The following is a 14,376-nucleotide window of genomic DNA, read 5'->3' as shown; positions in this document are numbered from 1 at the left end:
ATTTTTACTTGAAAAAATTGTAAAAAATTATTTAAATGCATTAACTGAAAATTAAAAAAGTATTTTTTGAAATTAATAGCGCAGAAGCTAACATTTCTTTTTCTCTCTATAATGTATACATGTTTTTTTTTTGATAAATAATTAATATATACGTAAATATTTTGAAATAGGAAACTTGAACATATTTTCAAGCAGCACCTTAATCGACACCACTTTAATAATACTTTATTTCAGTGATGGTTGTGGTAAACTTATCTAGACATCGTTATTTTAATATTTTTAGATTAATTTTATATGTTTAAAATTAAAATTTCAGCAACACTTTAAAATTTGCCACTATTTATACATTTGTTAGTTTAGATACATTTTGTATCGCATGCAAGTTTTGGTAAGTTGCATGAAATATGAATAAGAAAAAAATCTTATGATCTTTCAGTTATCATGACATTTAATTTTCGCCTTATAAAATAGATGTAACAAAGAAATTTTTTCATATCAAATATGAGTCAATTGTAATTGCCTTATAGTTATTTGTGAATATCCTAAAAAGTAAATAATTAATACTCTTGAATTTTTAATATAGTAATGCATACGAGCTGATGTATTATATTTAAAATACGCCATACAAGACAAAAAAAAAAAAAAAAACTGAAACAAAAACAAGTTGTTCAATTTAAAAAAAAAAATTGTGTTACAAGACAGACTACTTCGCCAACAGTTTTCAAATTCATCACGAAGTGATTTCTTTGAAAGTGCAGATTAAGAAAGGGCTTATAAAAATGTTAATTATATTTTCAATTAAAAATAATTTTAATGTCGATGTTTTTGTTGAAAAACTTCGGAGTATATTTGGCTCAAAAATCATTTTTACACCACTTGTAATTTTTAAAAAAAGTATCTTTTCAGTGACAATAATTTTTTATTTCCACAGATCTTTTCTTTAATTTTAATAAATTTTTAATGATGATTCTGAGAGTATTTTGAAACGATATTTTTTAATGTTAAATTCATACTCACACGCATCGAGGTAGAAAATATTTATATTATTTCTTACTGTTATTGCTATCGCTAACACATAATTAGGACAAATTTTAAAAACAAAATAGATGGATGAATAAAGCATAAGTTGTTACCATGTTGCTATAATATGAATTGGAGGATCGAATCTCCTTTAACCCCTTGACCTACGCATTTACTTAACTCCTAATTAGATGGCATTCCTATTTAAGACATTTAATTTTTATCATTTTCAATTTTTTCTTATTTCCTTTTCAATTAGTAATCTCTTTTTAGTTTAGTCACAGCTAATGGCCTCGAAAATGTAGACAGATTACGCCTGTAAATATATACATTTCTGCTGCAAGTTCATCCTATTGCCATCATTTGCTTTTATGTATTTTTGTTCCCTTCATTTAATTATCATTTTGCTAAAATAATAAATATTGCTGTCCAGTATGTGGCTCCAATGGGGTTCTTTTTGGAGATCCCGGTGGATGAGTTGTCGCATCTTTATTTCTCTCCCCTCTTTCTTCTTTGAGCTGCGGTGGCTTGGTAGTAAGGCATCTGCCGCGGGACCGGTGGGTTCCAGGTTCAAGACCCGATTCCATCAAAGAACCGTCGTGTAGGTGGGCATCGTACACGTTAAATCCGTTGGAGTGAAATGTTCTTTCACTGGTATGGTTTAGTAGGGGCAGCTCAGGTGTCGTTCTCGTCATCTGACCATGGTTTAAAGTTAAGACGTGCATCCCAAAATAGCCTTAGTGTGGCTTTAAGACGGGACGTTAATATAACTAAGCTACTAAACCATTCTTTTCTTTCCATCTTATGCTCATCCGACCGATTATATAACTTTGTGTTATAGACACAGGATGAAGTTACGTTATATTATTTAAGACATTTATCATTATTTTAATTCCTATAATAATATATAGTCATTTAGATATTAAAGCATTTTTAAATGCGTTTTGCATTTTAAATTCCTTAATTCTTTCATTTAGTTGCTGATTTAGAATTTAAAATTCAATAATTCGAGGAGAGAGACAAACTCGTGTTTGTGTTATGAAGGAGTTAAATTTTCTTTGAAAACAACTTCTTTGTTTTTTTACAGAACAGCCCGATATATACTCTCGGTTAGACGAGGTCTTTTTGCTGCGGTTCCTGCGCACAAAAAAGTACGATGTCCAGAAGGCCTTCAAGATCTATTGCAACTACTACCATTTCCAGTCCAAGCAGAGGGGGAAATTCACGGGCTTCAAGCCTTCCGACATGAAGAAAGTGATAGAAATGAACAATATACTTTACATGCCATACAGAGTGCCGCCGGGATCACATGTAGCTATATTTCGAATGGGTAAGTTATTTATTTGTTTGTTTTACCATAAGACTGAATCCATACTTCCTAATTAAACGGTTAATATTCATGTACAGAAAAATATCAATTTTAAGCACATTTTCTGTGATAATGACTGATTAGTTAAGTTTTTAAAATTTTTTAATTGTTATTTAATTTATTCGCAATGTGCCATTTTCATGTAATGAATTTGCTGCATTTATGAATTGCCGCATTGGTTCTTTTTTTTTTTTTTTGCGTCAAACGATTAAATGTGAATTTTTTTGACATTTTTGGCTGGATAAGTTTTGTATTATTGTATTTATTTTAATATGCATGCATTTTAATATTTATGTATATCTTGCATGCATTTTAATCAGCGACATCTATTGGTAAACATTCAAAGTATCTGTATAAACGACAATGGTTTTTGGTTTTTACCAATTTACTGTTACTTCATTGTTATCATTGGTTGTTTGGTTTCAATGATTTAAGAGTGGTGATTTCGACGTCAATGATAAAGAATGACTTGGAAAAAAAATTCGAAGATCAATCAATTACAAGACTTATTGGACGAAAATGGAAAATAATTTGATATATATATATATATATATATATATATATATATTATATGAATTTTTTACAAAAAAAAAGTGTTGAAAAAAAAGTGATAAAAAATACTAGCAAGCACGTAATATTTTTAGAAAAGGATATTGCTATAAAATGATCAATAAATTCTTTCCAATTAAAAAAACTAATAAACAAAAGACTGTATAAGTAACAAATTGTTACTAGAACTTTTAAAATTTATATTTACGTATTGGTAAATTTCATTATAATAGAAACACCAAACCAGTAATATAATGCTTCAAATGTGCAAACTTTGTTCCGTTCAACTTTTACAGACGCACTGAATTGTTTACATGTTCTAAGGAAACGAAGCACAAAATCCAGACTTTCTATTACACATGAATTCATACATATGGTATTAAATTGAACTGTCAGGCGTACTAATGTATTTTTTAATGCCGAGTGGTATATTTAAGATTCCAAACTCCCTAAGTGAGGATCATGATAGCAAATGGGTTCATGTGTGTTTACTTGCTTTTTGTATTTTTATAAATTTGCTAAAGCAGAGCTACAAAAAAAAAAAAAAAAAAACTGAAATAGTTCTATAAATTTTTCAGCTTTAAGTTTGTATAAATATTATTTTTGTGTAAAATTATGAACCATGTGAAATTATCACTAGGAAGCATCAATCTTTCTCCAATCAAATTTTTAATAAATCAAAATTTCGAAAAAAAATCTTTATTCCCTTTCCAAAAAATATATTTTCACCAAATGTTGCAGCTACTGTTTCGGTTGTTGCCTCTCATGTCAAATTTGACGAATAAAACGCACACTCGTTCATTTTCATTAATAGTAAAAATTAAGTATATTCATTACATTTTCCTGAAGATCAATTCTATTGATATTTAAGGTATTAAATTGCCGATTTCAAAACTTTCGAGACAAGTGTATGCCTGAAGAAATTGCAGAATTAGGTGAATAAGATGTGAAAAAAAAAAAGAGTATCAAAGAATTGTTCTTTCAATGGTATTGATATGCCATCTTCATGAAACAAATGGTAAATTTTATCTGAAATTGATAAATTCTCTACCATCAGGAAAATACGATCAAAATAATTTTGAAACTTCACATTAAATTTTAAAATTTCTACTGTAATAAATCTTAAACAGAGCAAAATCACTCGGGGTATTGTCTTAATGAAATTCTAGCTCAACAAATGTTGCAAGAAAAATTTATGCTGAAATTTATCGATGACCTACACGCGTTGTGCTAAAACTGTATGGTAGAAATTCATATAATATAGTACAATCTACAATACTGAATAAACTAGTGATTTTTTTACCAAAAAAAGAAAAGAAAAGAGAATATTTAACCGTTCCAATACAAATTTGCCGAAAGATACAAATAGCAAACCTGCTAAAGCTATGCTCAATAGAAAAAAAAGGTAGGATGGGGGATTTTTAAAATGAAAGCTGCTTCTGGCATGATCAAATATTGTAAATGAATATCTGATTATCATAAAAGCAAAAGAAAAAACAGGCTTTTTTAAATTTCATCGATTATCAATAATCTGGAAGTACTCAGCTATATTGATATGTTTCCATTATATTTAATTCAAAAAATATTGTTTCTGTGTAGTTATACATATTAATCAATTGCCAATTGTTTAAAAATCAAAATAAATTTCTAATGACTTGCAATTATTCACAATCAGCATCAATTACACTATGAAAAACCAGAACATATAAACTACTAACAATAATTTCAGAAGAAAAACATAATTGCTTTCCAGCAAATTTGCCATTTTTTTTATAACTAAAGCGCTGAGTATTGGCAATGAAAATTAAAAAAAAAAATAAAAAATAAAAAATGTATGCAATTTTTCTAATAGAATATTTTTATTTTTCATGCACAGATATTTAAATAAATCGCTAATGATCTATAATAAAAAACTATTTTAAATCTGAATTATAAAAAAGTTAATATTTGTGTTTTTCCATTTTCTAAGAACAGCAAAAACATGCTATGTTTCAGATTTACTGCTGAAATACTAGGTGTCCATGTATTTCAATCAGCGGCATCTATTGGTAAGCATGCAAAGTATCTGTATAAACGCCAATGGGTTTGGGTTTTTACCAATTTACTGTTACTTCATTGTTATCATTTTGAAAGTTTTCCATTTAGTGTCATTGAGTTATTCAGTGTATAAAGACCCCAATCCTGGAACGCTCTAAATTTCATTTTCAACATTCATTGCTTTTTTCTTGTTTGATTTAATGAAATCTGCTGCCGAAGCCCATCAGGCACTTTTAGAAATTAATGACGATGCTGCTCCGTCATGTCTCAACTGTCGGTTTTGGTTTCAACGATTTAAGAGCCGTGATTTCGATTTCACTGACAAAGAGCGGCCTGGAGGACCAAAAGAAATTCAATCAGTTGCAAGACTTATTGGACGAAAATGGGAAAAAGTTGTAGGAAATGACGGAAAATATTTTGATTTTCCATACATAATGTACAAATTTTTCTCAATAAATGCATTTTAAAGTGAAATAAATGCTAGCACATTTTGCAAATTTTGCTTCATTTAACTAATAAACAAAAAATTGCACTTTATAGTTTTCAAAATATAATTCTTGTACGGTATCTAAAAATGAGACTGAACATTAAATGATGGATGATTTTCAACTAAAGTAAAAGTTTGCTAACCGATTCAGATGAAGATATTTATATGAGTTTACCGTATGAATATTAAAAATAGAATGGAAAATTCATATTTTCAAATTATAATTAAAAATAATATATTCTATAGCATTATAATAATAATAAATAATATAGCCATTTTCTTTTCAATGTCGTAAGTATAAATAGTTAATTAAGAATGAAAAAACTAGCTCAACTTCATGTCTATAAAGGTCTTTAAATGCTTACAGTAGGAAAATGAAAACATTTATTATTGCAATCCTATAAGCTGCAGAAAGGAAAAAATAAGGAAATTAATTTTTTTTTCAATTTCCTTTTCAATTATATCAATATCTTGTTTACAACAATTAGAGGAAGTCCTTTTTAATAAGATTCAATGTAAAAGAAATAGCATTTTTTATCAGGAAAAAAATCTCAAGTGGTTCTTTTATAATACTTAAATAACAATTTTCCTCCTTTTATTTCCTTTTGACAAGATAGGTCATTTTTAAAGACATTTATATGAGTATATCAAGTGTTTGTATATTAGCTATGTTTTTATTCATATGCTTGTCATTTACAATGTCATTTTATATCTTAATTTGAATACCCCTTCATTTTTTTAATAAATCAGATTTACTCATTTCTAAATTCACAATTATATAAAAAAATTAGTACGTAGCTATTTTCACCATAAAGGAAAATCATGAATAGTTCTTTCGTAACTTTTACATATTGTTAAACTAAGAAAGACATAATAACGTGCTCTGAAAAGTCATTTCACTTTTGCGTTATACAATCAAATTTACTTGATTGGCAGCAGCGAAAATATTCTAATATAATCAATCATGCATTTTGTGATGACGATTTGTCCTTGACATTTGTTGATTTAGCAATTTTGAGAACATCCGGTGAAAACTTGAGACGACAATAGCTACATTTTTGATTTCTTGATTTGTATGACCTTAACGATGAAAGAATTAATATATTTGCAACTTTTTTTCCTAAATAATTTCTTTTTATTTAATATTCTTGCTACAATCGAAGTGACAATAATAAATTAGACAAATAATAGTCGGTTGCGCCAAACTTCCTGAAGTGTAATGCATTTATACATGAAAGAACAGATTGTGATTAATAATATGGGCACTCTGAAATACACAAATTAGACCAATCACGAGCTATATTATGCGCCAAACCGTCTGAAATGAAATGAATCTGTGCTTGATAGAATCGATAACAACTAATATGGGCATTTTGAAGTATATAAATTACAGCAGTCGTGAGTTGCATCCTGCGCCAAAACCTCCTGAAATGAATTCGTACATAATCCAACCCACATCAAACTAGTATAAGTACTCTGAAGTACATAAATTAGACCAATCGTGAGCAGTATCATGTGCCAAACCTCTTGAAATGAAAATGTGTACCGTCATCGAAAATAGGACAGTAGGTTTTCAACAAAAATGGCACCAAAGTATTCATGAATTAATTAGAGTAGATAAAAAATACTTTTATAAGAAATTTTGTTCAGCTTCTTCAAGCTATTATTCTATTCTATACCACAAATTCATTCATTTTTTGAGATATTTTGATTAAAGCTTTGAAATTCAGCAAGTACACTAGGGTTTTAATTTCAGGAGGAAAAGATTAAGTGATGCGTGAAATGAAAAAAGTCCTCCAATTAACGAGTTTGATATACAACAAAGTGTCAGACATATCGTGATGCGTGAATTAACAGATCTTATCAGTACTTTTTTTAGCTAGAAAGAAATATAGATCGTATGAGGGATAATGGTCGATCGTAGTTAAAACCATATATATCCTCTTCAGCATTTTTTTTTTTTTTTTGGAACTAAAGACAATCGTCAGTATTTCTTTTCTGAAACTGACCAATAATGTACCACACAATGAAGAACGAAATGCAACATGCGTAAAAACTTCATAAAAAACTTGTTTGAATAAAATTATAATTATAAAATTTGAAATACCGAAAATTCGCTGGGGTTTCTCGGTTGAACATGATGGTTGCTCATACATGAATTTCTCATCCACTTGCCTGAAATTTTATCCTCCAAGGAAAGGGAACAAAGAAAGTATAAAAAGTACAGAAGGTATAGGGGCAGAAAATTAAAATTATAAGGGGGAGGGAACTGTTGAATCTGAACTATCAGAAATTTTCTGACATATTTAAATGAATAACTAATGCTATTTAAAAAAGTAATATTCTTTTGTAATTTATCTACAAGAATATAATATTTCTTAAAAAATACATTTTAAAATAGAAAAAAAAAATAGCAAAATGAAATTGTGTCACCTGTTAAATTGAAGAAATTCATTTCTCAAATTGGACCTCAGATTTTTTTTAACGCAGTTAAAATGAAATAGTTTTTTAATTCTAAAATTCACATCAAACATATAATGTGTGAGCTCAAATGTTGCATGTTACGAATTGTATAGTTTCTCCTTATTTTGTGTCCCTATGCGAAACCCTGCAACTTTATTTTTACTCTTTTTGAACCAACTTTTGTTACTTTTAATGTTCTTTTGTTTTCTTTTTATGTTTTTCCACTTTGCGTTTATGATGATTAATAGTCATCTGACACGCTTTATGGGCTATTATTCTAATTCAGAACTACATTCCTATCGACTTAAACAAAACATAAACAACAAACTAAAGCAATAATTGGTTGCCCTATCCGAGCAATCTTTGAGCAATAGTAATTAAAATGTCTGTGTATCATTATTGATATGCATATAAATATTCACTTTCACTTTCAGTGTGTCATATGAACTTATGGAGTGTTATGGGTATAATCTGTTAAAATATTTATTTAATGATAATGGAATAAAAATGCATGTTCTTAAACGCATTGAGTTTTTACTAAAAAATGATTCCACAAGCCACATTTCATTGATGTAATATTACTTTCTCATTTTATTTACCAAATATTTAATAGCATCAAGATTACACTAACGGCCCACTCTAAGTTGTGATCTTTATTCGGCAATTTTTCCTATAGCAAAATATGAAAATATTACCTAGGTCGCTATTTTGATTTTTCTTGTTCAGTCTGTTTTTCTGTATATTTAATTTGGAAGAATTTTAAAACAAATCGTGGACATATATTTCTTAAGCACAAGAAACAGACTTGTGAGCAAAGAATAATTTTTTATTATAATTAATATTATTAAATGACATCTTAAAGAAATAATTTTCATTTAGATATTCATCACTCAGTCATATTTTTTATGGATGTTACTTTATGTGCATTTCATAAAATGCAAAAATGTGTCTGCATACTATTGTACTTATTTTTATATTATACTTACCAAACAAAATGCATGCCAGCACATGATAACTATTGTTCTATTTTACGAATTCCATGTTTATGAAATGATTGCTTTATTAGTCAGTTTCCAAGATAATCTGTTGCTATTCTGGTAATTATTGGTTGTTTATTACTTCAGGCGCTTTTGATGTGACGAAGGCGACAGCGCAGGACATGATAGCCACAGTATTCATGATCGGAGAAATGATTCTGGACACGGAGGCCACGCAGGTATGCGGTGGCATCATAATCATCGACGCAGAAGGGTTAACGCTGCAACATTACAGGCAGTTTGTGAATCTACAGTTCCTAACTTTGACTCTAAATCTTGTACAGGTAATTTATGTTATATGAATCGATCGCTTATTAATTATTTACAATCAAATTTTGTACGCATTTCACTTATCTACCGGTTCACTTTATGTTACGCCATTTCAATCACAACATCATGTTTCTGCTCATAGGAGCATTGATTTTTCACGGTTTAGTGAATATAAGATCATGAGCATCCTAGAAGGAATCCCAAACAGGTTCTTCAGTATTCGTTGCAGTAAATGTTAAATGTGGCACAACATCCTGTATAAAAAGAAAATAATGCCTTTAGTGAAAATGTGCACAAAGGAATAAAATTGTTAGATATTACTATTACAAATCTACTACGTCTCAAAATCCATCCTTTTTATTATAAAGCTTCGCGAAATCTTTTTAGATAAGCATTGACAATTCAATATGCATAACATGTTTAATGTTACATTTCTAATGGCATAATAGTTTTCTTGCTTTAAATTGTAATCATTATATTTTTCTGTTTTCTTAGAAGTTTTAATAACTTCGTATTCCACATAATTATTGTTTTCTGTGCTAACATTACTGAAGTTCTTGGTATTTGAACCCCGAAATCAGCAACTTTGTTAAGCTCGTGTTAGAAATAATGAATCAAAATAGTAAAAATTGGATTAGAAAATTAGAATGTATGTATGTAATGTCATCCATCTAATTTAAATCTTAATTAATTTCCTAAATTTTATATTAAATTAGCCCATGCTAACTTCATTCTAAAATGGTCCCTTATTTCCTGATCCAATTCCCATTTTTTATTTAATTAATTCTACACCTGCTCTATAAAGTTGCTGAATTCAACATGTTCTAACGCTCTCAGCGAAGGAATTAAAATCCTTAATGCTTACAACATTCTTTTAGAGTTACCTAAATTTCCCTTTCCTGACATGTATCAAAGAAATCCCTATCAAAATCTCATGGTAAAATCACCGAGGGGGAAAATTTCGATCTCTTTTTCTCTTTAGATCGTGATGCAAACAGACGCCAGCTTATTATCGCTTTTTCTTTGTTCATAGTATGCCTCTCTTAATGCAATAAATCGGAGTTAGAATTCGAAACGTTTCTTCTTCTATTCTGCCACGCAACTGCTAAAATAGTAGCATAGGAAAAATGCAAAAGTTCAATAATGTATCTATTAAATTTACTACCTAATATACCACACACAAGTATAAATTAATGATCACTGTGATTTTAATTCTAGGAAATTTTAACAATTAAAAAATCCATAAAAGGCAAAAGTAGTTTCTACAAAATTGTGTTCTCATGAATTTCTCTGAGAACACAATTTTCAAACATCAGAAATTAATAGTAAGTGATATTTCAACAACAGATGATGAACACAATCATTTGCATGCTAAACTTAAGCATTTGAACATCCTAACATATCTATTTCTTTGGTTTTCCCAGTTATTCGATTTATGCAAGCAAGAAACAAATAACTCTGTAAATTAATATAAAAAAATGAATTTCAGAATAGGATTTTAAAGATTTTTCGTGTCGATTTTAGCTCATGCAAATATTTTTATCACAAAAACAATTTATTTACGAATTGAATTTTTGGGTACTTTTTTCATCATAAATTATTTATCTCAATTTGAAATTAAAATTCTATTTTTTACTACTTTGATCTAAATACTAACACCATTTTTTAAATCGTCTGTTAAAGTAAATGTATTCTGTCCGATGCTGAAATGCAACATTCAAAATTTCAGCGAAATAAATAAATAATTACAGAAACAATTTATGATCAAACATAGTTGTTCGTTAGGAAAATAATTGATCTGATGATTGATTATCAGCCAGTTGTTTTTTTCAATTTGTATTCGATATCAGAGTATCATGGAACCCGAAACTTCATATAATGAAACAATTTTTTATAATGCAGCGATAGGAAAAACAGCTACTGCTGAATTAATCCAGGATCTCGTTCAGTAGAGCCATGCAAGTTAATATCTACAATTAAATAAAATGCAAATGGTATTAATTTCGAAAGATGAGAATTTTTTTAATCATGAATTATGGTTTATTCCAATAGAATGAAGTATTTTTAATCTATGTACTTATATTCTAAGAATTGTTTTCAGTTTTTTTTCCTTTGTTTTTTTTAGGACTGTTTACCTGAAAGATTACGAGCTATTCACTTTGTACACGAGCCATTTCCATACCACGCCATTTACAAGCTCATGCAGCCGCTGTTGAAGAAAAAGATTAAGGAAAGGGTGAGTATTGCTGAAATTTTTGATTTGAATTAATTATATGTTAAAACAGAAAACATTATTGGATGTTGGGTAAATAAATAAATAAATGATAAATAGCGAGTAACGAAAATTAAAAGAAAAACACAGCTGTCATAAAATTTCCATTACATTTTTCGCGTTCTAACATTAAAATCACCATTTACCAAATGCTAATTATTTTGAAAAAAAAAAGCTGTAAAAAAGTCCCCTAAGAAAGCTTTTTTATTGGCAGAAAATAGCTAAAAGGCAGATTTTAGTGTTCACGAAATTCATCAATGTCGAATGAACCTCACTTAAAGATGAAGTAATATTACTAAAATGGTAGATAAACACATGATGGGTTCCAGTTACCTACAATGCTTCAAATTTATTCCTTCCTGAAATAATTATGATATAACTTCGAAAAGGAAAGTAAATCTAAAATAAACTGTTCATTATCAAAAATATCTGATTTTGACGCAAATATATTTCATTGATGAAAAATCTATGGAAATAGACTCGGTTGATGATCAATGAACGTTTTATTCGTATGACTGATATTTAACCTTTTGCTCTCGGAAAAGTAATTCAATGCATTATTATTCACCTAATACAAGGACTTGTTTATTGTTGTGAAAAAGGATTTTTGAATTTCCTTGAAAAATTAATCTACATCTTCTTCTACTCTGTAGGTATTTTTAACAATCAAAATTTAAGAAAAATAAATTTCAAAATGATACACCATCTTAAATAGTGTCTGAGAGTGCAAAAAGTGAATACACATAATTTACATTTAAATTACAGCCCGATAATTTATTTCTAAACCATTGAAAATAATCCAATACATTCCAAAAGATTTTTAACGATGTTTTAACATTATATTTTGTATAAATCAATTACTCTGAATGCAATAAAATTGTTGAAATAATTACAAAGTCTTGACTTTTATACAGTCAGCGGATTCTATCAGATACATCATTTAGTTATATATTCCTGATATTTTGCCTTTATTAATTGAAATAATATTATTTATAAAATTTTATACAGTTTGTAAAAATTTCTTTTGGAAGTATATTGTATGTAATGGTTTAGAAATTGGCTATTCACCACGAATATAGAAGACTTTCTAAATTGTATATGTATAGTGACATTTAGTATAGTACACTCCCGAGTATTGGGCCTAATGTGGCGGAAGGACAGGCCAAATAAAAAAAAAGGCCCGGGAAGTTTGAGTTCTATGACTTAATTTCTTTCCTCACCTACACTAGAAGACAAAGTTTTATTTCAAAATTCACTGTTATAATACGTATTTTCTTACTTCTTATTGAGTACTAAACCCACCATTTATCTCAAACCACGTAGAATGTGAAAGCGACCGTGGACTAGCGAAACACAAGTAGTTGCCGGTAACATGTCAAGTTAAATAGTTAAAATAGAAGACTCTGTACTGGTAGTTTATAAATGTTTATATACTGATATAACATTTACGTTTTAACATTAATTTTGTACACTTCACTGTGGTATACTTATAAAATACTTTAAGCATACATACCCAAAGAACAATTTACGAATCCTGTACATACTGTGCAGTTATAATCGGGAACATTGGCAACAACTGAGGTTCGTTACATACGAATGAAACAATGAACAACGAGCAGGACGCTGCTCTTTTCCTGTCACAACTTGTAGTTTTCACACGACACGTAGGAGGGTAGTAGCAGACGCCCGCTTCCAATGCTTTGGAAATGTTGCCAATACAATTCCTTGTCTTCTTCAATTCATTATGATAAACAAAACTAGGCAGGAGAATCGCGAACAGGATACTCGGAAGTGTGTTGTATAAAATTTAACTGCTTATTATATATATCTTTACTTTTACAGCTGCATTTTCACGGAAACAATATGAGCAGTCTTCACAAATATGTTCCGAAGGACTTTCTTCCCGAGGAACTCGGGGGCAACATGGGACCTTTCAACAACAAGGAATTCGCCGACTACTTCTTTAGTCAGGAGACCTTCATTGACAGGATAAACAAATACGGTATTATCGAGAAAATGAAAAATGGCAAATAAAAGCAGAATTTGTTTTTTATATGTTTAACTTTTATTTCTTATGAGGATACAAAAAATTGTTCGCTTGAAATCTTTCGATTTATGTTCCATTATTTTCTTTTCGTTTGAATCTGAAGAAAAGTATTCGGAGAAAATATGATTCATGAGAATAATTTATGATGAAGCATTTTTATTATCTTTTTAATATCATTTTTGTGTGTTATAATTCAATGTCTGAACATTTAATATAAAACCATTTTTCATAATTGTTTATTTGCTCATTTTGCATACTCTATTCCCTCTCTCAGGTTTTTGTAATAAAGTTTGTTTTTGAGTTGCCAATATCATTTCATTTTTTTAGATTAATATTTTTAATACTTTACGTTTTTTACGTTTTTAATGATGGAATTGCCATAATTCCATCATTAAAAACGTTAATGATGGAATTATGACATTTTCAGAATTTTAAAATTTTCATAATTTTTCTACACAATGAACTTTATAACATAAAATATATGAATTTAAAGGAATGTCACATTTTTTAAGAGATTTATAAAGGTTTCAACTTTCTTTTTTTCCTGAAAACAAAGCCGAAAGTGCAATACAGATGCAAAGTTTCACTATGAAACCTATATTAAGAAGTTCATTTGCCTAACTTGCTTCGTTTCTGTTTGAACATGTTACCCTGTAAAAGGGTGTACAGTCTGACGTTTTATAGTTCCAAATTTATTACAGGTCAACATTTTTGATGTAACGATAGAATGTCAAATTTTGTTTATATAGTTTGGTGAGTTTTCGAATAAATTCTTAGTACTTGCACAAATCATCTTATTTTTCAACTCATGCGTATACGTATACA

At 28.9% G+C, this 14,376-nt stretch overlaps 1 protein-coding gene across 2 annotated transcripts in view; it reads left to right on the top strand.

The window, feature by feature from the left end:
* LOC129976556 (alpha-tocopherol transfer protein-like) overlaps positions 1-13,859 on the top strand; it is a 62,711-nt gene extending 48,852 nt beyond the window's left edge. For both annotated transcript variants that reach the window (XM_056090183.1, XM_056090182.1), the window contains exons 3-6: positions 2,108-2,350; positions 9,050-9,246; positions 11,358-11,468; positions 13,347-13,859. In XM_056090183.1, coding sequence (XP_055946158.1) covers positions 2,108-2,350; positions 9,050-9,246; positions 11,358-11,468; positions 13,347-13,538 — 743 coding nt within the window. In that variant the 3' untranslated portion in view covers positions 13,539-13,859. The remainder of the gene's footprint in view (positions 1-2,107; positions 2,351-9,049; positions 9,247-11,357; positions 11,469-13,346) is intronic.
* The last annotated feature ends 517 nt before the right edge of the window (positions 13,860-14,376 follow it).

This window comes from Argiope bruennichi, chromosome 7 (assembly GCF_947563725.1).
Source record: "Argiope bruennichi chromosome 7, qqArgBrue1.1, whole genome shotgun sequence".
NCBI lineage: Eukaryota > Metazoa > Arthropoda > Arachnida > Araneae > Araneidae > Argiope > Argiope bruennichi.
Note: the sequence above shows the minus strand (reverse complement) of the source record. Positions and strands in the feature narration are given on the sequence as shown.